This window comes from Drosophila melanogaster, chromosome 2R (assembly GCF_000001215.4).
Source record: "Drosophila melanogaster chromosome 2R".
Classification (NCBI taxonomy): Eukaryota; Metazoa; Arthropoda; class Insecta; order Diptera; family Drosophilidae; genus Drosophila; species Drosophila melanogaster.
This window is the reverse complement of record NT_033778.4, coordinates 1,509,616-1,532,752: the sequence shown is the minus strand read 5'-3', so window position 1 is coordinate 1,532,752 and position 23,137 is coordinate 1,509,616. Positions and strand designations below refer to the sequence as shown.

General features: G+C 36.9%; 1 protein-coding gene across 5 annotated transcripts, besides 5 other annotated features; it reads left to right on the top strand.

Annotated features, from left to right (window-relative positions):
* Positions 1 to 984: part of a mobile genetic element that runs on past the window's edge.
* Positions 985 to 3,684: 2,700 nt separating this feature from the next.
* Positions 3,685 to 4,772: a mobile genetic element.
* Positions 4,773 to 5,657: 885 nt separating this feature from the next.
* Maf1 lies at positions 5,658 to 19,943 on the top strand. 5 transcript variants are annotated; one of them, NM_001170411.1, is made up of 6 exons: positions 5,658 to 5,748; positions 11,247 to 11,421; positions 16,092 to 16,233; positions 16,285 to 16,531; positions 16,586 to 16,863; positions 16,917 to 17,085. In NM_001170411.1, the coding sequence occupies exons 3-6, from the start codon at positions 16,133 to 16,135 to the stop codon at positions 16,969 to 16,971; spliced, it is 681 nt and encodes a 226-aa protein (NP_001163882.1). In that variant the 5' UTR covers positions 5,658 to 5,748; positions 11,247 to 11,421; positions 16,092 to 16,132; the 3' UTR covers positions 16,972 to 17,085. The 5 variants fall into 5 exon arrangements, with proteins under 5 accessions (NP_001163882.1, NP_001015167.2, NP_001104014.1 ...); NM_001015167.3 differs by having other exon boundaries at positions 11,194 to 11,421; NM_001110544.3 differs by lacking the exon at positions 5,658 to 5,748 and adding an exon at positions 5,810 to 6,012 and having other exon boundaries at positions 11,194 to 11,421; positions 16,917 to 19,943.
* Positions 7,338 to 8,425: a mobile genetic element.
* Positions 19,908 to 21,012: a mobile genetic element.
* A 664-nt stretch (positions 21,013 to 21,676) lies between these two features.
* Positions 21,677 to 22,771: a mobile genetic element.
* Positions 22,772 to 23,137: the final 366 nt, after the last annotated feature.

The window sequence follows — 23,137 nt, the reverse complement described above, 5'->3', positions numbered from 1 at the left end:
AAGACCGCTACAGCGAACAGCTCTTTTCAACGCACAAAGTGATAGCAGACAACTGCATGTGTGCACACGTATGCTCATGCATTGTAAATTTGACAAAATATGCCCTTCACCTCAGAAGTTCTTAGACTTTAAATCTATATTATTTTTGATCAATTGGCACCATGCGAAAAATTCTTGTTTTGCATTGCCTTAACGTTATTATTATTTGAAAATAGAATAGAAATAGCCAAATCTATGTACATATTATCACAAAAATAAATTTCAAAAATGACTTTATGTAAGAATATTTGTCATTAGAGTATTCATCTTGCGGCGTGTGAAAAATTAATAAGGCAATGATTGTTGAGTGCTTGTGTCCGCACTTCGTGCCTCAAAATATGACCAAAGCAAAGAAACTAGAATAATTCTAGTGTCTTTGATATTACTTTTGCAATAAACAGTTATCATATTTAATTATTTAGTATATTTATTAAATCATTTGACTTAATATGATGTAACATTAACATTAAAAGTGTTTCAAAAAAAATATTTAGCTTTTAAAAAATTGTCAGATGAGAGACAAATTAGAATTAAACATAAATATAAATGTGTAAACGGTAGCTAATTCGAGCGGCAATTTTAACAAACAAATTTAAAAAGCTTTAAAATTATAATAGTCAGGGCGCGAATTTTAAAAAATTTTTTTATTTTATCATGTTGCTAGGAAATTGGCAAAAACTACCCTAATATGTACCATGTAAATTCGTTTCTTCGATCAGAATTGATTTCGGCCCGAAAATCGTCTTCTAGCACAACACGCACACTTATACGCGTTCTCGTCTCTTGTTTTTACTCACACAAGCAAGCAAATTATATTTTTAGGTTTCTTACGCTCTAAGCGGGAGTGAGCGGAAAGAGAGTAATTTTGGCCGTCACCAAAAAAGTGGCTGCATAGTGCCAAACCAATGTATGGCCGTTACGCATCTTGTTATTCTAGGGTCTTTGCCGGTACTCAGCTATTGTGAGTGGGCGAGGTCCATCGGCCCGATTTTCCTTCAAGGCCTCTTCCAGCCAGTCCCTGTGTTTGGTGGGCACTGCCGTCAAGAATTGTGGCTCTTAAGTTAGTTAATATTTTTTGTATTATAATTTTTATAGTCGTACTTAGATCGACTGTAATTATTCGCACATCACTTTAAACACTGTGGACACTGTCACGGTCGACATGTAAAATGTTAATTTGTTTGAACTAATTTGTGTTTAGTTTAAAAGAATAGAAGAGCTTCTGCTCTGTTCAAGGTTCTTTATTTGAATGCCCAAAGTGTGCTGAAGTTGGGTTCAGCTAACCCGCACATACATTGCTTATATCTATGTATCCTTACTTACATTTATACATATACATATGTATGCAAAAGGCATTGACCACTTGATCTGCAAAGTGCATGCTCAGCATTCCCACGCTCCGCGATCGGCTTATGTATAAGCGTTAGATCTTATTTCTTGGGCGCTGTAGTGCTTCCGTAGTTCATGATGGTCTTTTGGGTATTTGTATATTTATATTTATTATGACAAAGTGTCACAATGTATTGACGCTAAGTTATACCCAATCATTTATTGTATTGGCAGAGTAGATCAGTCCAATATGCTACACTACGATACTATCGTCGCCCTGATGGATGACTTAGAGATTAAACGGTCCGGGAAGGGAACACGGCAATCAAACTGATTAGTTCCCGGAGTCTGGGCCAAAGCAATGGACGCGGCTATTGCGGCAATATTTTTTCTTTGAGAATTTCGTTAATGCGTCGGCGTAAATCTTAGGGCCAAGTTGGCGACCGCAAAGGGATTCCGTAACAAGGCGGCGAGCTCGGTCTGGAATAATAAAGTAATTTAAGTTCGTGATAATTTTTTTCTTAGTTTTTTTTTTGTTTTTGAGTGTAAGTGTAAATGAAACTGAGGCGCCGCATTTAATTGAAGGGTCGACCAAGAGAGAGAATGTAGTGCAACCCAAAATTTAAGGGCATTTAAGGAAGAAAATGGAATAAGCGAGAAGGAGGAGTGTGTTCAGCTGGACATAGTTACTTGTAGAACCAAGACAGCTTCCTTCTTGTCAGTGCGGACAATGCACCAGCTTGCTCCAGATGAAGGTTCTACTTATCCCATTGGATCTGCTTTGCTAGAGGATTTCTACATAGATGATTTAACTTCAGATGACAACTTAATTTCTGAGGTTATAAACAAAATGCAACAAACTTCAAAGATTCTGTCCTGTGCCAACTCCGAAAATGTTGTTCTAGTTATTCAGCTGTTCTAGAATCCATTGCCGAAGGGGACTCTTGGAGCAAGACTCTTGGTCTTCGTGGTCTTTCGTTCTTGTCTCTACCTCAAACTAAAAAACCTAGATAGCCTTCTATTTTATCGACTATTGCTGCTAAATGCAAGATTTTCGTGCAGCATTTGTGGAAGGCTAAACTGAACTGGGACGAAAGTCATCCTTTAAAGTTGCAATCGACCTGGATGTACATCCGCAGCCATTTTGTAAAAGTTTAGCCGTTCCCAAATGAGTGCTAGACCCAACCGGTACCGTAGAAGTTCATGGATTCTGTGATGCCAGCATGGCAGCGTACGGAGCTTGTGTGTACATTGTTTCTAATTCCGTGGAGGCAACTCCAGCTCGTCGTGAAACCACCTGTCTCGCACAGGCATTGCAGCCTGGAAACTGTGGGCAGGACGGGAAGGAGTAGCAGGGCTCAAATCGTTCACAAGTTTGTTTCAGACCGTTACCAACTAACCCTAAACCACAAATCTTAATTATTTGTGTCGTCTATTTCTGTCACTTTGACTTTAAAGGTAATAATTAAAGGTTTTTTGCTTAATTAAACGCCTTTTTTTTAATATAATTAAACAATATTTATTTTACTTATAAATCAAAAAACAAATTAAAAATATTAATAAAACAAGAAAATAAAGAACAAGCTCCAAGTTTACACACTTTTGAGACTGTCAAGAAACTCGTTACACATTTTGTTTTCCTACTTTGTTTTGCTGTTTTTCTTAAAACGAACTCGATTTTTCCGTTATTTTTGGCTTTGTATTGCTTTTTACAACGCTTCTATTGAACTTTTTTGACTTTGCTTGTGAAATTTTGCTGATCAAACGTGCTTAAACCGAATTATTAAATTTAATAAAATGCCTGGAAAGAGATTAACTTTTGAAGTTACCCAACTCATAAACTATAACCACCAGTTGGGTAAATCTATTCCAGAATTAGTATAAATGTTTTTTGTATCCCGTAAGACCGTCTACAATGTTTTAAATCGCTCGGAAAAAGTGGGCGGAAAACCAAAATTAACAAGCGTATAGACCGCTTTATTATGCGAATAGTGATTGCGAACCCCCGAATCTCGGGCAGAGCACTTGCTCAGGATATCAGGGAAGAATGTCACCTAATTGTGTCACACGAAACTGTGCGCCAATTCATCGTACGCCATAGGTACTCTTCAAATTTTCCAAGGAAAAAGCCTTTGTTATCAGAGGCCAATATTGAAAAGTCATTTATTCGATGACGTCATATTTTGTTACGAAACTTAAATTATGCTTTTTTATAACGACAGGTCAAGCAGAGTATGCCGCAAACCGTTGAGTGCGCTAGAAAAACCAAATATCATTCCAACGATAAAATTTGGAAAATGGCACTGATGGTTTGGGCAAAGACCCTAGAATAACAAGATGCGTAACGCCATACGATTTTTTGGCACACGATTTTTTCGCCGTGGCTCTAGAGGTGGCTCCAGGCTCTCTCGAATTTTTGTTAGAGAGCGAGAGAGCGAACGCTCTCTCAACGCACAAAGTGATAGCAGACAACTGTATGTGTGCACACGTATGCTCATGCATTGTAAATTTGACAAAATATGCCCTTCACCTCAGAAGTTCTTAGACTTTAAATCTATATTATTTTTGATCAATTGGCACCATGCGAAAAATTCTTGTTTTGCATTGCCTTAACGTTATTATTATTTGAAAATAGGTTAGAAATAGCCAAATCTATGTACATATTATCACAAAAATAAATTTCAAAAATGACTTTATATAAGAATATTTCTCATTAGAGTATTCATCTTGCGGCGTGTGAAAAATTAATAAGGCAATGATTGTTGAGTGCTTGTGTCCGCACTTCGTGCCTCAAAATATGACCAAAGCAAAGAAACTAGAATAATTCTAGTGTCTTTGATATTACTTTTGCAATAAACAGTTATCATATTTAATTATTTAGTATATTTATTAAGTCATTTGACTTAATATGATGTAACATTAACGTTAAAAGTGTTTCAAAAAAAATATTTAGCTTTTAAAAAATTGTCAGATGAGAGACAAATTAGAATTAAACATAAATATAAATGTGTAAACGGTAGCTAATTCGAGCGGCAATTTTAACAAACAAATTTAAAAAGCTTTAAAATTATAATAGTCAGGGCGCGAATTTTAAAAAATTTTTTTATTTTATCATATTGCTAGGAAATTGGCAAAAACTACCCTAATATGTACCATGTAAATTCGTTTCTTCGATCAGAATTGATTTCGGCCCGAAAATCGTCTTCTAGCACAACACGCACACTTATACGCGTTCTCGTCTCTTGTTTTTACTCACACAAGCAAGCAAATTATATTTTTAGATTTCTTACGCTCTCAGCGGGAGTGAGCCGAAAGAGAGTAATTTTGGCCGTCACCAAAAAAGTGGCTGCATAGTGCCAAACCAATGTATGGCCGTTACGCATCTTGTTATTCTAGTGTCTTTGGTTTGGGGCTGTATCTCCAGCCGTGGAGTGGGAAAACTAGCCTTCATTGAAAGCACAATAAATTCCGTGCAATATCTAGAAATTTTAAAAACAAAATTGAAGGTAAGTGCAGAAAAATGTGGTCTAGTTAGCAACAACAAGCCAAATTTTAAGTTTTATCAGGACAATGATCCGAATCAAAAAGATACAATGTTCGCACCTGGCTCCTTTAGAATTGTGGTAAAGTGATCGATACCCCCCTCAGAGTCCTGATCTGGACCATATTGAAAATTTGTGGGCCTACTTAAAGAAGAAGGTAGCAAAAAGGGCCCTAAAACACGACAACAGCTTATGACTGCAATAGTCGGAGAGTGTGAAAAGATCACGCTTGAATATGACCTACAAAAACCTATCCATTCCATGAAAAAAAGGCTTCAACTTGTAGCCAAAGCCAATGGGGAACATACTACATACTAAAACTTTTAAAATTTTAATAAAATAATTAATAAATTTAGGATTAAACTTCGATTTTGTGTTTTACATTGAATAAAAAAATTGAGTTAAATTATTCAAAGAACCCTTAATTATCAGTTTTAAAGTCAAAAATTCAACTTATTTCACAGTGTGTAAACAGTTTCTTGCCAAACTAAATAAGTAAAATACCTTTTGCACAATTAGAATTTATAAAATGGTATAGATGTCATTGCATTTGCTTATCGAAACATCGATTAACCTAAACTTAGACCATTTTCGAACATTAACAACATTCCAAAATCCCAATGATAGATATCTTTTCATAATAAAAATGTTCAGCTCATATTTAAAATAAAAAATTAGAATATAGGGAAGGCCCCATGGTTCAATTACCACTGTTCCTTTTTATCAATTAGGTTTTTGACGTCAGCTTGGCTCAGAGGGTGTAGGTAATAGTGTAGGAATAGGAACTCTCATGCAGTTCTATAGTGTGATAATGAACTGATCTCATTTTTTACAATTGGTACGTGCTGTTTTAACAAAAGTTATTTATAACTTTTAACATTTGGCTCTAATATAACTGAGTCACTAGTTTGAGTACTTGAAAGTGTAGTGGTCACCGTGAAACAAATATATATTTCTTAGATAATTTCTTGGATTTATGTGCATAAATGACTATGTTTAATTAGCGTATATGCTTTGTATTAATTAAATATTTAAATTGTGGTTAACTAAAAACGAAGAAGGTAGAAGAAGTAACAGAACATTATTTTTATTTGTTTTAACGGTATGAATCTTTTGACACCAAAAACAGACTTTCGCATCTTATATATTACACATTTAATAAATATGCAAATGTATGTAAATGTATACTGTGCAGTGGTAAACATTTAAGTGGAATTCAATTCGTTCATTAATAAAGGGAATTTGTTGTGTGGTGTGACAGTATAATTTTTAATATCCCTTTTTTGGCAAAATCTTCCTAACAAAGCCGTCTTTTATCGAACCAAGAACTTTAATGTTTAGCTATAAGCGCATTTATAGTTATACACTTTACTCTTAGAGTAATAAGGTGTATTATACATATGTACAGTGTAAAACAAAAAAATTGATGCATTGCTAATATAAGCTAAAAATCAAAAAAAAATTGTTTGTTTATTACTGTAAGAAAAGATTGGTGCGTGTTAGACATATTTAGCTTAACAATGTTACAAAAAAAAAACATTTTTATGTGGTCTTAAGAACAACAACAACCAATAAATAACACGAATTTGGCACACAGATACCTGTCATATTTCTTATTTAAATTGGCTTATTAATTGAGCTATATACAATTAGTTATATTAATATTCTGTTAAAATACAGTTTGTCAAGGAAATGGTTACACACTGTTAAATAAGTTAAAGTTTTTGACCTTAAAACTAAAAATTAAGGGTTCTTTGATTAATTAAACGAACTTTTTTTATTCAATATAATTAAACACTATTTATTTTACTTATAAATCAAAAAACAAATTAAAAATATTAAATATAGAAGAAAATAAACAACAAATTCCACGTTTACACACTTTTAATACTGTCAAGAAACTCTTTACACAAAACACAAAATCGAAGTTTAATTTAATTTATAAATTATTTTATTAAAATTTTAAAAGTTTTAGTATGTAGTATGTTCCCCATTGGCTTTGGCTACAAGTTGAAGCCTTTTTTTCATGGAATGGATAGGTTTTTGTAGGTCATATTCAAGCGTGATCTTTTCACACTCTCCGACTATTGCAGTCATAAGCTGTTGTCGTGTTTTAGGGCCCTTTTTGCTACCTTCTTCTTTAAGTAGGCCCACAAATTTTCAATATGGTCCAGATCAGGACTCTGAGGGGGGTATCGATCACTTTACCACAATTCTAAAGGAGCCAGGTGCGAACATTGTATCTTTTTGATTCGGATCATTGTCCTGATAAAACTTAAAATTTGGCTTGTTGTTGCTAACTAGACCACATTTTTCTGCACTTACTTTCAATTTTGTTTTTAAAATTTCTAGATATTGCACGGAATTTATTGTGCTTTCAATGAAGGCTAGTTTTCCCACTCCACGGCTGGAGATACAGCCCCAAACCAAAGACACTAGAATAACAAGATGCGTAACGGCCATACATTGGTTTGGCACTATGCAGCCACTTTTTTGGTGACGGCCAAAATTACTCTCTTTCGGCTCACTCCCGCTGAGAGCGTAAGAAATCTAAAAATATAATTTGCTTGCTTGTGTGAGTAAAAACAAGAGACGAGAACGCGTATAAGTGTGCGTGTTGTGCTAGAAGACGATTTTCGGGCCGAAATCAATTCTGATCGAAGAAACGAATTTACATGGTACATATTAGGGTAGTTTTTGCCAATTTCCTAGCAATATGATAAAATAAAAAAATTTTTTAAAATTCGCGCCCTGACTATTATAATTTTAAAGCTTTTTAAATTTGTTTGTTAAAATTGCCGCTCGAATTAGCTACCGTTTACACATTTATATTTATGTTTAATTCTAATTTGTCTCTCATCTGACAATTTTTTAAAAGCTAAATATTTTTTTTGAAACACTTTTAACGTTAATGTTACATCATATTAAGTCAAATGACTTAATAAATATACTAAATAATTAAATATGATAACTGTTTATTGCAAAAGTAATATCAAAGACACTAGAATTATTCTAGTGTCTTTGCTTTGTTCATATCTTGAGGCACGAAGTGCGGACACAAGCACTCAACAATCATTGCCTTATTAATTTTTCACACGCCGCAAGATGAATACTCTAATGAGAAATATTCTTATATAAAGTCATTTTTGAAATTTATTTTTGTGATAATATGTACATAGATTTGGCTATTTCTAACCTATTTTCAAATAATAATAACGTTAAGGCAATGCAAAACAAGAATTTTTCGCATGGTGCCAATTGATCAAAAATAATATAGATTTAAAGTCTAAGAACTTCTGAGGTGAAGGGCATATTTTGTCAAATTTACAATGCATGAGCATACGTGTGCACACATACAGTTGTCTGCTATCACTTTGTGCGTTGAGAGAGCGTTCGCTCTCTCGCTCTCTAACAAAAATTCGAGAGAGCCTGGAGCCACCTCTAGAGCCACGGCGAAAAAATCGTGTGCCAAAAAATCGTATGGCGTTACGCATCTTGTTATTCTAGGGTCTTTGCCCAAACCATCAGTGCCATTTTCCAAATTTTATCGTTGGAATGATATTTGGTTTTTCTAGCGCACTCAACGGTTTGCGGCATACTCTGCTTGACCTGTCGTTATAAAAAAGCATAATTTAAGTTTCGTAACAAAATATGACGTCATCGAATAAATGACTTTTCAATATTGGCCTCTGATAACAAAGGCTTTTTCCTTGGAAAATTTGAAGAGTACCTATGGCGTACGATGAATTGGCGCACAGTTTCGTGTGACACAATTAGGTGACATTCTTCCCTGATATCCTGAGCAAGTGCTCTGCCCGAGATTCGGGGGTTCGCAATCACTATTCGCATAATAAAGCGGTCTATACGCTTGTTAATTTTGGTTTTCCGCCCACTTTTTCCGAGCGATTTAAAACATTGTAGACGGTCTTACGGGATACAAAAAACATTTATACTAATTCTGGAATAGATTTACCCAACTGGTGGTTATAGTTTATGAGTTGGGTAACTTCAAAAGTTAATCTCTTTCCAGGCATTTTATTAAATTTAATAATTCGGTTTAAGCACGTTTGATCAGCAAAATTTCACAAGCAAAGTCAAAAAAGTTCAATAGAAGCGTTGTAAAAAGCAATACAAAGCCAAAAATAACGGAAAAATCGAGTTCGTTTTAAGAAAAACAGCAAAACAAAGTAGGAAAACAAAATGTGTAACGAGTTTCTTGACAGTCTCAAAAGTGTGTAAACTTGGAGCTTGTTCTTTATTTTCTTGGTTTATTAATATTTTTAATTTGTTTTTTGATTTATAAGTAAAATAAATATTGTTTAATTATATTTTATAAAAAAAATTGCCTAATATTTATACCTGAGATCTCGACGTTCATGCGGACATGGCTAGATCGATTTTGGCTATTGATCCCGATTAAGACTACGAGTAACGGGTATAAAAATAAGATATATAAAATTGTTAAATAATATTAAGAAATAATCATTACGTTACGAAAATGAATAGGGAAAGAAAGTAAATTAAAGTTAGGTTTTAAAAATTAAATTGGTTATATACATGCAATGCATTGGATATTTAATCCATTTGTGGTTTAAAGTTTAATTTCAATTCAAATATTTTGGCCGTGTACGCAGACTTATGCGAGTGAGTAAAGCAATAATAATCAAATGTAGTCTCTTTTTTCAAGATGTTTGGTATTTTAAAATACTCTTGAGTGTTCTGTAACGTCTGTTTTCGCGTTTTTTTAAAAGACTTACTACTTATACATAGTTTGGCCGAGTAGTATTTTTTGCTCATATAACATATTAATTTTTGAATGAATTATCTTATATTAGATGAGTTCCATTGATAAATAAAAAAAAATGAAATTTAAAAGCTGGAATCGTTTGCCTATTTTTTTGCCCACCAATAAGTTTTTCTTTGCCCACGTCCAGTTTTTGAGATATGAATTTTCGAAAATTTTCAAAAATGAAAAATTTCACTTTTTTCAAAATTAGTTTTTGACGTTTGCCCACCCATTAAAAATACATTTTTTCGTTTGCCCACCCTTTAGAATTAGTTTTTTTCGTTTGCCCACTATTAAAACTAAGGAAATTCGTTTGCCCACCTTTTAAAACTAAATAATTTCGATTGCCCATCCTTTAAAATTAGTTTTTTTTTCGTTAACCCACCCTTTAAAATGTTGTTTTTCGAATTATTAAAACTAAATTTGTACATAAAAAGTGTACATACATAGTGCTTCTGTCCGCCGATCCTAAAATATGTGAATTGGCGCCACAACTTACAGTTATCACATACATATGTACAAATTTAGTTTTAATAGGTGGAAATTCGAAAAACGAAATTTTAAAGGGTTAGCAAACGAATAAAACTAATTTTAAAGGATTGGCAGTTGCAATTATTTAGTTTTAAAAGGTGAGCAAACGAATTTAGTATTAATAGTGGGCAAACGAAAAAAAAACTAATTTTAAAGGGTGGGCAAACGAAAAAATTTATTTTTAAAGGGTGGGCAAACGTTAAAAACTTATTTTAAAGGATGGTCAAACGAAATTATTTAGTTTTAAGAGGTGGGCAAACGTTAAAATCTAATTTTAGGGGTTGGGAAAACGAAATTATTTATTTTTAAAGGGTTGGCAAACGTTTTTTATTGAAAATTTTTAATTTAAAGAGGGGGAAATTGGTTATATTTTAAGTATGGGCAATCGAAAAAAAAAATTTTTTTGTTAAAGGTGTTTTAAGGGTGGGAAAACGATAAAAACTAATAACAATGGTTGGGCAAACGTTTTTGTTGATAATATTTGGTTTTAAGAGATGGTCAAACGATTTACCCTTTGATTAGACCGAGGTAAACTTAAAAGCCTTATATTTTCTAAAGTATAAATTTTTTCAAAATTCTAAAGGGTAGGCAAACGTGGGCAAACAATGTTATTGCGATTTAAAAAATAAAAAAATTGGAAATAAGTAAAATTTTTGATTTTCGAAAGTATTCGAACTTTTTCGAAAAAACTGGACGTGGGCAACAAAAACTAATTGGTGGGCAAACATGGGCAAACGATTCCAGCTTTTAAATTTCAAAAATTCGATTTTACCGAACCCAGCTTCTTTGAGCTAACTCTAAAAGATACATACATATGTATGTTGCATGTACATGTGTAATAAGTTGAGTTTTAGCAATGTAAATTCACGTGATGCCTATGTTGTACAGTTTTAGTACAGAGCTTATACTAAATAAGTATGTATATATGAACTTAAACTAATCTTTTTTATTTGATTAATGTTTAAGGGTCTGCAAAAGGATATATTTCACGGAAGGCGAATATACATTTATTTTTTAAGGATCAGCAAAGGATAGCAAACGCAAGAACGATGCTCAGACTTTTTAAATCGGAGCGAATGCTAGCTTGCCTGTTTTATATGCAAATACTTCAAGGAAGATATATTATAAATCAACAAAACTTGATAAGACACAATTCTGCGTAATTCTATATATTGTAACGCTATCGATGACTTTGTTGAATATAGGCAATGCCCACATGTGTGTTGAATATAGGCAATTTCCACATGTGCATATGTAATTTTGTATGAGAACATACATACATACACATGAACTGTATGTATGTATATATATTAGTAAATAAGCAGCCGCATGAAGCTGGCATTTTTATCTGTATCAGTTTCAGTTTCAAATAAAACTTCTTCGTGTTCGGACGCTCGGCTCAAGACTTTTTATTTCGCGTTTACTCATTCGGCCTTTGCTCTCAATGCGCTGAGTTTGGGTGAAGATTAGGATCTTCCCAATATGGTTGTCAGTGTTCCACACTTGGAGCACCTTTTCAACAAACAACAGGTTATGGGCCCAGCGCCCTAGGAGCTGCCTAAAGGAGAAACGTGTAGTGAAACTCAGGAGTTAGATTTTGGAGTCTACTCAAGATTGCCGGAATGAGTAACCTGTATCAGATCGATAAGCTGGAGGATGGATCCTACGAAACGTGGAGCATCCAGATGCGTTCAGTGTTGGTGCACGCATGTTTGTGGAAGGTGGTTTCAGGAGAGTCCGTGAAACCTGAGGTTGATACTGGAGGTGCTTGGCAATCCCAAGATGAAAAAGCATTGGCCACGATCATCTTGAGTGTGAAGTCTTCGCAACTTGGTTATGTAAAAGGGTGTCTCACTGCGGCTGAGGCATGGAAAGTTTTACAGGATGTCCACCAGCCGAAAGGGCCGTTACGAACGGTCATGCTGTATAAGAAGTTGCTGAGCAAACGTTTGTTGGAAGGGCAGAGTATATCGTCACATATTAAAGAATTTAAGGAAATCTTTGATGCCCTTGATGCGGTGGAAATTGGTATCACCGAGAAATTGCGCAGTGTTGTTTTGCTGTCGAGCCTTCCAGAGAGTTTCGAGAATTTCATTGTCGCCATTGAGACGCGCGACGAGCTGCCGCTTTTCGATGCTCTATGTATAAAGCTGATCGAGGAAGACACGAGAAGGGGAGGAGCGGAGCAGCAGAGAGAAAAACAAACGGAGAGCGCAAAGGCATTTACTGCAGTACATAAGCCACAGGCGCCGGCGAGAGAAGCTCGGCCGAGCGCAAAGAAGAGGAAATACGTAGTTTGTTATAACTGTGGAGAGCGTGGGCATTTTAAAGCGAACTGTCGTCGCGAGAAAGTAAACAAAGAGAGCGCGACACAAAAACAATGCTCCTTGTTAAATGCGCTGGATGGTGGTGGTTTTGGCAAAACAAAGTGGTGTCTCGATAGCGGGGCTACCAGTCACATGTGCTGTGACAGAAGTGTTTTTACTGAGTATGAAGAGCACACTGAAAAAATTAGTCTTGCTGGAAATGGATTCCTACTAGCAAAGGGCATAGGAACAGTGAAGCTGAAGACTGATTTATGTACTCTGGTATTGAATAACGTACTCTTCGTCCCAGATTTGAACGGCAACTTTATGTCAGTCAGCCGTGCAGCTCAGTATAAATGTTTTGTCAATTTTGGACCACATTACGCTGACGTCATTCAGGAAGGCGAGCGAATACTGCGTGTAATTAGAGCTGGTAATTTGTATATGTTTCAAGGGAAACATAACAGTTGTTTTGCGGCCGTTGATGCTGATGGTTCACTATGGCATAAAAGGTATGGCCATTTGAATACAAGCAGCCTACAGGAGATGGTGAGGAAGAAGATGGTGTACGGTGTTGAAAATGTCGTTTTCAAACCAGACGCAGTATGCAAGACGTGCATGCTGGCAAAAATCCATGTGCAACCATTTCCGAAGATAACGAGGAGCAGAGCTGAAGAGCTGTTGGATATGATCCATTCAGACCTGTGCGGGCCATTTAGCACACCGTCACTTGCTGGATCAAAGTACTTTCTCACTTTCATAGACGACAAGTCCAGGCGGATTTTTGTATATTTCTTGCGGAAGAAGGACGAAGTCTTCACTAAGTTTGTCGAGTTTAAGAAACTGGTCGAGCGACAAACAGGTAGAAAGATAAAATGCATCCGGAGCGATAATGGTGGTGAGTTCGTCAATAATGTTTTTGATGACTATTTAAAGGCACATGGGATCGCTAGACAGCTGACTATTCCACACACTCCCCAACAAAATGGAGTTGCAGAACGAGCCAACCGCACGCTAGTAGAAATGGCTAGGTGCATGTTGCTGCAATCGGAGTTGGGTGAGGCTCTATGGGCTGAGGCGATAAACACTGCGGTGTATCTGAGGAACCGATCAACGAGCAGAGCATTACAAAGCAAAACCCCTATGGAAGAGTGGACCGGAAAAATACCAGCAGTGAGCCACTTGAGGGTTTTTGGTGCCATAGCAGTGGCATTGGACAAAGGAGTCCATAAAGGCAAATTCGAATCCAAAGGAAAGGAATATCGTATGATTGGATATTCAATAGCGGCTAAGGGGTACCGTCTGTTTGACAAAGAGAAGCGGTGTGTGATCGAGAAGCGAGATGTCCTTTTTGATGAGTCTGGTAGTTTGGTAAATCATGGAAATACCATTGAGTTCCAGTTTCCCGCAACTGATGACCCGGAGCCGCAGAGTGATTCGAATGCACGGGAAGGTGACGATACAGAACCCGTGGGCAGCAGCGACGACTATGAGAGTGCAGCTGAGGCAGAAGAAGCTGAAGTACATGTGGGGCCTGGACGGCCAAAGATTGTTCGGACGGGCAGACCAGGGCGCCCGAAGAAGCAATACAATGTACTTGGCGTGTTGATGGCTAGCGACGTCGAAATTCCCAAGTCCTATGAGGAGGCCATCAATTCGCAGTATTCTGCAAAGTGGGAAGAGGCAATGGGCCTGGAGTACAAGGCGCTACTTGCAAATGAGACATGGAAGCTGGCTGACTTACCAAGAAATCGCCGGTGTGTGGCTTGCAAGTGGGTGTATTCCCTGAAACGAGACGTCTCTGGTAGAATTGAGCGCTTCAAGGCACGACTAGTTGCAAAGGGGTGTTCGCAGAAGTTCGGAGTGGACTACTTCGAGACTTTTTCACCCGTGTGCAGGCTCGAGAGTGTGAGGCTCATTTTGGCATTGGCAGCAGAGATGCAATTGTACTTGCATCACATGGACGTATGCACGGCGTACTTAAATAGCGAGCTAAAGGATACTGTGTACATGAAACAGCCCCAAGGGTTCACAGATGCTGCTAATCCCGACCAGGGGTTATTGCTGAGGAAGGCAATATACGGCTTGAAGCAGTCAGGCAGAGAGTGGAACTCCAAGCTCGACGGTGTTCTAAAAGACTTGGGATTTAAGGCCTGTAATCATGAACCATGTCTTTATCAGCAAAGTGGTCAAGGTAATCTGATGCTCATCTTAGTATATGTTGATGATTTAATTCTAGCGTCCCAGTCAAGAGAAGATATGGAGGATCTGAAAGCCACGATTTCAGAGTCTTTCGAGTGCACGGACAAGGGTCCACTGCATTTGTTCTTAGGCATGGAGGTGCAACGTGATGGCGACCTTGGAGAAATCACTTTGGGCCATTCGCAATATATCAAGGAACTATTGCGGGCATATGGCAGCGAGAACTGTAGACCAGCGACGACACCTTTGGATGCAGGGCATCAATTTTTGTGCGCGGGTGAGCAGTGCCAGAAGGTCGACGCAGGGCAGTATCAGTCTACAATTGGTGAGCTAATGTGGCTTGGGCTTACTACCAGACCAGACATACTACATTCGGTGGCGAAGTTGGCTCAGAGGAATCAGGACCCGCATTCTGAGCACATGGTGGCTGTGAAGCACATCCTCCGGTACTTGGCGTCAACTGTGGACGTCAAGCTGCATTATCAAAAGTGCGGTCAGGCATTTACCGGCTTTGTGGATGCAGATTGGGGAGGCGACCGTTTGGACCGAAAGTCATACACAGGGTATGTGTTTTTCCTGTCTGGCGGACCAGTATCATGGAGGTCCGAGAAGCAGCAGAGCGTGGCGTTGAGCAGTACTGAAGCCGAGTATATGGCTCTGACCACGGAAGGAAGGAAGGAATAGCTATAGCTGCAAGGAAGCTATAGCTTTACGAAGGCTAATAGTGGAGATCGGATGCGGTGATCTGAAGACCCCGACGGTTATGCATGGCGACAACCTGAGTGCGCAGCACTTAGCGAAGAACCCGGTTCATCACTCTAGGACGAAGCACATCGACATTCGATATCATTTCATTAGAGAAGTCATGAAAGAGGGTCACGTTGTGTTAGAGTACACTTCTACGAATGAGATGATAGCAGACATTATGACAAAGAATCTTTCAAAGGGAAAGCATAATGGGTTTATGAAAATGTTAAATTTGTTTTAATTTTTGTAAACATGTTGGCATTGAGGAAGGCTGTTGAATATAGGCAATGCCCACATGTGTGTTGAATATAGGCAATTTCCACATGTGCATATGTAATTTTGTATGAGAACATACATACATACACATGAACTGTATGTATGTATATATATTAGTAAATAAGCAGCCGCATGAAGCTGGCATTTTTATCTGTATCAGTTTCAGTTTCAAATAAAACTTCTTCGTGTTCGGACGCTCGGCTCAAGACTTTTTATTTCGCGTTTACTCATTCGGCCTTTGCTCTCAATGCGCTGAGTTTGGGTGAAGATTAGGATCTTCCCAATATGGTTGTCAGTGTTCCACACTTGGAGCACCTTTTCAACAAACAACAGACTTAAATTTATATGTATCATTTAAATTTAATTTATAAATCATGAAGTTACTTGAAAGTTCACGTTTTGAGGCTATCAACAACGCTCTTTCTATACAAACAAGTGGCATCACGATTTTTGGACGGATAGAAAGTTACTCATGGTATGTTTTTTTAGTTACATAGAAATATTTTTTAATTCATCTTCATTATAGCAAAATGGTTGCGGCCGAGAAAGTATTGTATAAACGATTTACAGCAGATTCTCATGGGCATGACCTTCAGGCGTTATCACCTCCACAAACTTTGGCTGACTTTTCACCAAACTTTCGTCGAAACAACAGTCAATCTGGAGATGAAGGCATTACTCTTTGCGATACCATTTCCAGAAAAACATTATTTTATTTAATTGCTACTTTAAATGCGTCTTTTGAACCAGACTACGATTTTTCTGAAGCAAAGGTACATTTCTATCTTAAGTTTAGTTCTTTTTGTTTATTCTAAAACTTTTTAAAGTCCCATGAATTTAGCAAAGAGCCGTCATTGCAGTGGGTTATGAACTCAATCCATGCAAATTTATCGGCATTAGCGGGAGATAAGTATCAAGCTATACGTCAACCATTATGGTCTGCAGTTGACGACGAAGTGATCCTATCAGAGTGTGACATATACAGTTATAATCCAGATCTAAGTTGCGATCCTTTTGGCGAACCAGGCTGCTTGTGGTCATTTAATTATTTCTTTTATAATAAGAAATTAAAACGAATTGTTTTTTTTACAAGTCGAGCAGTGAAGTAAGTAAAACCTTTTGTAAACTATAATTCTTCATTGAAATTCTTTATTTTAGTTCTCTTTACGCCGGTGAAACCTTACCCTTTTCGATGGAAGAAGAAGTGTACTGAGAAAGTGTTTACACCAGTTTAAAAAATTTTCTAAATTTATTGGAGATGCCAAAATGTTTTAAGATGTTATTATATTTTAGAGCTTCTCTTTTATTATTAAACGTATCTTTAAATAATGTTCTTGTATGCTTCATCACATTGAGTAATTCGAAACATGAAAAAAATACAAAGTGCATTTCTATATTTCAGTATAGAAGTCGAGTTCACTGACTATCAGATACCCGTTACTCAGCTAGTCCAAGTGGGACCAAGAATTTTCAACATTTTTCAGGAAAATCGGTAGAAATTGGGACAAAAAAAATTAAGGGGTCAGAGTGAGCGTGGAATTTTTTTTGGCTTATCGATAACAGTTTAAACTAATACAACCATCAAAAAATATCAGTGTGCGCGTGGCAGTTTTGGGCGGTTGGTGGGCAGAAGAGTGCGAGTGGCAGCATGCGTCTATTTCCCTAGAATCTGTATGCTTAATCTTAACCTTGAAGCTTTTAAAGTTTATGAGATCTCGTCGTTCATCCTGATCCTGATATATATATGTCGAAGAGTCATCAGGACTCTTCACTACCTTCACCTTCTTCCTCTTCACTATTCTCGTTATTGTCTGCGCAACGTTCGCAGGTGAAACAAGTCAAATTAGACCGGTCTTTCCCTGATGGTTGATTGCCGGGTTGCTGGACGTGCACTGCCATTGTTTTTGATCGACAACCCGCCTTTTTGTGACCAGACTTTCCGCAGTTGTGACACTCGAAGTAGGACTTAGCTCGTTTTCCTGGCGGCTCTGATGTACCATCGTTTGAAGGGTGGCTCAGTCTAGCGTCAAATGGCCTTCAGTTCTTGGTGCAGCTCGTTCCGAATGTTGATGTCGGAGGTGAAAACTAAACGCCGCAAACGCCTGTCAATTCCAGCTGCGTGTGCCAGTGTAATGGACACTGCGATTTGCTTTACACTCAGCGTCTTCCATTTGGCCATAAGCGAAGTAACCATTCGGCTTCCATATAACGAAAGGCACTCGCCTTCCGCAGGGCGTCCATTTAGCAGATTCATAACTGCTGCCGCTAATATTTCTGTTCCCGCAAAATGTTGCAGAAACAATTATCGGAACTGTGTCCATGATATACCGGAAAGCAAGTTTATAACAGCCAATGAGACGCGCCTCCTTCCAGTGGTTTGCTGAGGGTCATCACTGTTCTGTGCAATTATCAAAAACTGACTGACTTAATCTCTTTTCACAAAATAAGAATTATGCGTAGTTCTTAACTCTACAGGCATTACCAACACATTTTGGAGACCCAACGGTTCTCTGCCGCGCACCAAAAGAATAGAAAAGGAGCCTGCATGGCGCGTGTCCAGCAGAAACACGCAATCGGTAGAAACGTCGTTAAATTTAAATGATCTGCGACATATAATTTTACTCTACGAGTAACGGGTATTCTTATATATCTTTATACTCGATACGTAGAATAAAAAATATACTAGATTCGAGGAAATGTATGTATCAGGTAGAAAAATCGTTTTTGACCCATAAAGTAAAGTGAGAATCAAATGCAGTGTGTTACTTTCATTCCGCCCTCCCACCATGGAAGGTTACAGTGGCGAGCAGCACGAGGAAATCATAAAATTGTTTTATTAAAATGGGTTTTAAGTTCGAACAACGATCCGCGCTATACTAGTCGACGATGATAGCCAACTTCTATTGGCCTGAAATCGAGAATATGGATCTGCCAAACATGTGGTTTAAACAGGACGACGCTACGTGCCACGCAGCACAAGCTAGGATGGATGTTCTGCACGAGCAATTTCTGTGAATGGTCATTTCGTGGAGGCGACGTGAACTGGCCACCGAGATCGTGAGATTCGACCCCGCTGGACTTTTTCATTTGGGATTCCGTGGCGATCATTTGAATGATGTCATTCCAAACATAATGGGGTGATAGACCTTTCAAATAAAAAAAATTTCGTTAATATCATTCCTAGATGTATTTTTTTTAATTTCAACGAACAAGCGCTCCCAATGAAACACACTATATAAATTCTCCATCGTGATTACTAGCCTACAGAAAAATAGCATAACAGAAAAATGTGATTTGATTAATTTTGATGAATTATACATTTGTTATGTAAAAATCAAAACTATTATTGAGAAGCCGCCATTTCGCTCTCTGGAGAGCGGTTAACATTTAAGTTTCCTATTTTCATTTATTATTGAACTATTTATAATTGTCGATTTCTGTGGGGCATTCTTCTACAATCCAGAGGATCAAGGCCCAAACAAAGTGCTACGTCCGCGTATTTATTTGCTTCGCAACCAAGGCTCTTCACAGTAACAATTTTAAGCACTCAAGCGCTTTATAGGCGGAAGCCTAAACAAATTTACTGTACCTTAGCACAGATCACCAGAAGTTAGTGCATGATGTTTGTCTATCTGAAACTATTGATTGGCACTTCATCCCTACACGTTCGCCGCAGTATAGTGGGCTTTTGGGAAGCGGTGATAAAAACGCAAAATTTTTATCGTCTCACTGTCAGAGAGCCCCGCTGATCTGGGTGCTTGACGAACCCCAAGGCCTGCTCTGTCGGTGAAAGACATTGTTCTTGTCGAGGCTTCAGCTGATACGCGGCAGAGATGGTGTCTCTCGAGTTGCCGTACTGAAAATGTCATCAGGAGAGACAATATATATGTCTGCTGCCCCTTAAGGACTCTGTTGAAAGTCTGACTTCCAACGGGGGAGCATTCAACACGCAGTCGGTAGCATTAAACAAGACAAATTGTAATAGTTAAAATTACCGAAAATCAATTATTGTTTTTCTCTTGCTCATTTATTTGCTTATTTATCTAAAAAAAAAAATGGTATACAATCTTATCTTTATGCTCAGCATTGTACAGAGCGTTCGGAGAGACAAACCCTCTCATTTCTGAGCTCAGTCGTACTCCGTCGTACCAAAGACCCTAGAATAACAAGATGCGTAACGGCCATACATTGGTTTGGCACTATGCAGCCACTTTTTTGGTGACGGCCAAAATTACTCTCTTTCCGCTCACTCCCGCTGAGAGCGTAAGAAACCTAAAAATATAATTTCCTTGCTTGTGTGAGTAAAAACAAGAGACGAGAACGCGTATAAGTGTGCGTGTTGTGCTAGAAGACGATTTTCGGGCCGAAATCAATTCTGATCGAAGAAACGAATTTACATGGTACATATTAGGGTAGTTTTTGCCAATTTCCTAGCAACATGATAAAATAAAAAAATTTTTTAAAATTCGCGCCCTGACTATTATAATTTTAAAGCTTTTTAAATTTGTTTGTTAAAATTGCCGCTCGAATTAGCTACCGTTTACACATTTATATTTATTTTTAATTCTAATTTGTCTCTCATCTGACAATTTTTTAAAAGCTAAATATTTTTTTTGAAACACTTTTAATGTTAATGTTACATCATATTAAGTCAAATGATTTAATAAATATACTAAATAATTAAATATGATAACTGTTTATTGCAAAAGTAATATCAAAGACACTAGAATTATTCTAGTTTCTTTGCTTTGGTCATATTTTGAGGCACGAAGTGCGGACACAAGCACTCAACAATCATTGCCTTATTAATTTTTCACACGCCGCAAGATGAATACTCTAATGAGAAATATTCTTATATAAAGTCATTTTTGAAATTTATTTTTGTGATAATATGTACATAGATTTGGCTATTTCTAACCTATTTTCAAATAATAATAACGTTAAGGCAATGTAAAACAAGAATTTTTCGCATGGTGCCAATTGATCAAAAATAATATAGATTTAAAGTCTAAGAACTTCTGAGGTGAAGGGCATATTTTGTCAAATTTACAATGCATGAGCATACGTGTGCACACATACAGTTGTCTGCTATCACTTTGTGCGTTGAAAAGAGCTGTTCGCTGTAGCGCTCTTCGCTCTCTCGCTCTCTAACAAAAATTCGAGAGAGCCTGGAGCCACCTCTAGAGCCACGGCGAAAAAATCGTGTGCCAAAAAATCGTATGGCGTTACGCATCTTGTTATTCTAGGGTCTTTGGTCGTACATACTCCGCCTGCATTCAAACGTTTTCGCACTATTTACAAATAACAACAATGAAACAATTATATTAACTGATCAATAAATGTTATTAATTCAAAAGCAAATGAAAAAGCGCATTGGTAAATATTCCTTCTTATATATATACACTCATGCGTAACCTAGAGAGTTGCTTTTAATGTTCAATGCCTTTAATTTTGTCTGAATATTGTAGACATAAATTGTTGTCCAACACCTCATTCCGCAGCAACACCGATATAATTAAATTTAAAACTTTGAAAAGCTTGGTATGATTTGCACTAGGTATTGTGTATGCACAGTGGGGATCACCAAATGTTAGTAAGTGTAATAAGCTTTGACTGTTGTGATAAGCTTTTTTATTATCTATTTTCGAGCAAAGAAAATACGCTTTCAAACGATTATGCTTTATTTAGTTTAGAGAACGAGATTCTGCATCTATGCGCGCATGCTTAAGTAACGAAAACGAATGTCAGGGAGCGACTTAATTGCAGAGCGGACATCAGAACGCTAAGCCAACACTGTAGGTGCGAGAGTATTAGGAAGAGAGGGAGAACGCGTGAGGTCTGAGCTTAGATGATCCCGCAGCCTCTGTGCCCAGATACCGAAGATATTGCTGAACAGTTGACGTGTCGTAATGTTGAACCAAAGACACTAGAATAACAAGATGCGTAACGCCATACGATTTTTTGGCACACGATTTTTTCGCCGTGGCTCTAGAGGTGGCTCCAGGCTCTCTCGAATTTTTGTTAGAGAGCGAGAGAGCTGAGAGCGCTACAGCGAACAGCTCTTTTCTACACATAAAGTGATAGCAGACAACTGTATGTGTTCACACGTATGCTCATGCATTGTAAATTTGACAAAATATGCCCTTTACCTTCAAAGTTCTTTGACTTTAAATCTATATTTTTTTTTGATCAATTGGCACCATGCGAAAAATTCTTGTTTTGCATTGCCTTAACGTTATTATTATTTGAAAATAGAATAGAAATAGCCAAATCTATGTACATATTATCACAAAAATAAATTTCAAAAATGACTTTATATAAGAATATTTGTCATTAGAGTATTCATCTTTAGGCGTGTGAAAAATTAATAAGGCAATGATTGTTGAGTGCTTGTGTCCGCACTTCGTGCCTCAAGATATGAACAAAGCAAAGACACTAGAATAATTTTAGTTATCATATTTTTATGAAATTTATGAAATTACAGTAGTTATAATAATTTCTATTGTACTTCCTTTAATTAATTAGTATATTTATTAAGTCATTTGACTTAAAATGATGTAACATTAACATTAAAAGTGTTTCAAAAAAAATATTTCGCTTTTAAAAAATTGTCAGATGAGAGACAAATTAGAAGTAAACATAACAAATTTTAACAAACAAATTTAAAAAACTTTAAAATTATAATAGTCAGGCCCCGAATTTAAAAATTTTTTTTTTTTATCATTGTGCTAGGAAATTGGCAAAAAATACCCTAATATGTACAATGTAAATTCGTTTCTTCGATCAGAATTGATTTCGGCCCGAAAATCGTCTTCTAGCACAACACGCACACATATACGCGTTCTCGTCTCTTGTTTTTACTCACACAAGCAAGCAAATTATATTTTTAGATTTCTTACGCTCTAAGCGGAAGTGAGCGGAAAGAGAGTAATTTTGGCCGTCACCAAAAAAGTGGCTGCATAGTGCCAAACCAATGTATGGCCGTTACGCATCTTGTTATTCTAGTGTCTTTGGTTGAACTGTGTCTTCGAGGTTGGCATGTTTACAAATTAAAAATTTCTAAAAAAAAATTCTATCGGCTACGAGACCCGAAACATTTCCTTGTTAATTTAAAGGCAACAATAATTATGTTTTATTCCACTTGATTTGAATATCATATTTTAGCCTGAGCTTTGAACGTTTTCAGAGTTACCATACACATAGTTACACATAAAAATTTTTCTTATGTTACCATTATTGATCAGCAGTTTAGTTTGATTAAATATGTCACCGTGAATTTTTCCATATAGTTCCTGATTTTAATTTTCCAAAATTTTGAAAATAACCTTGCGAGGCCAACTGGTTTAAAACTCTTTCATATATACTATATAATGGTAATT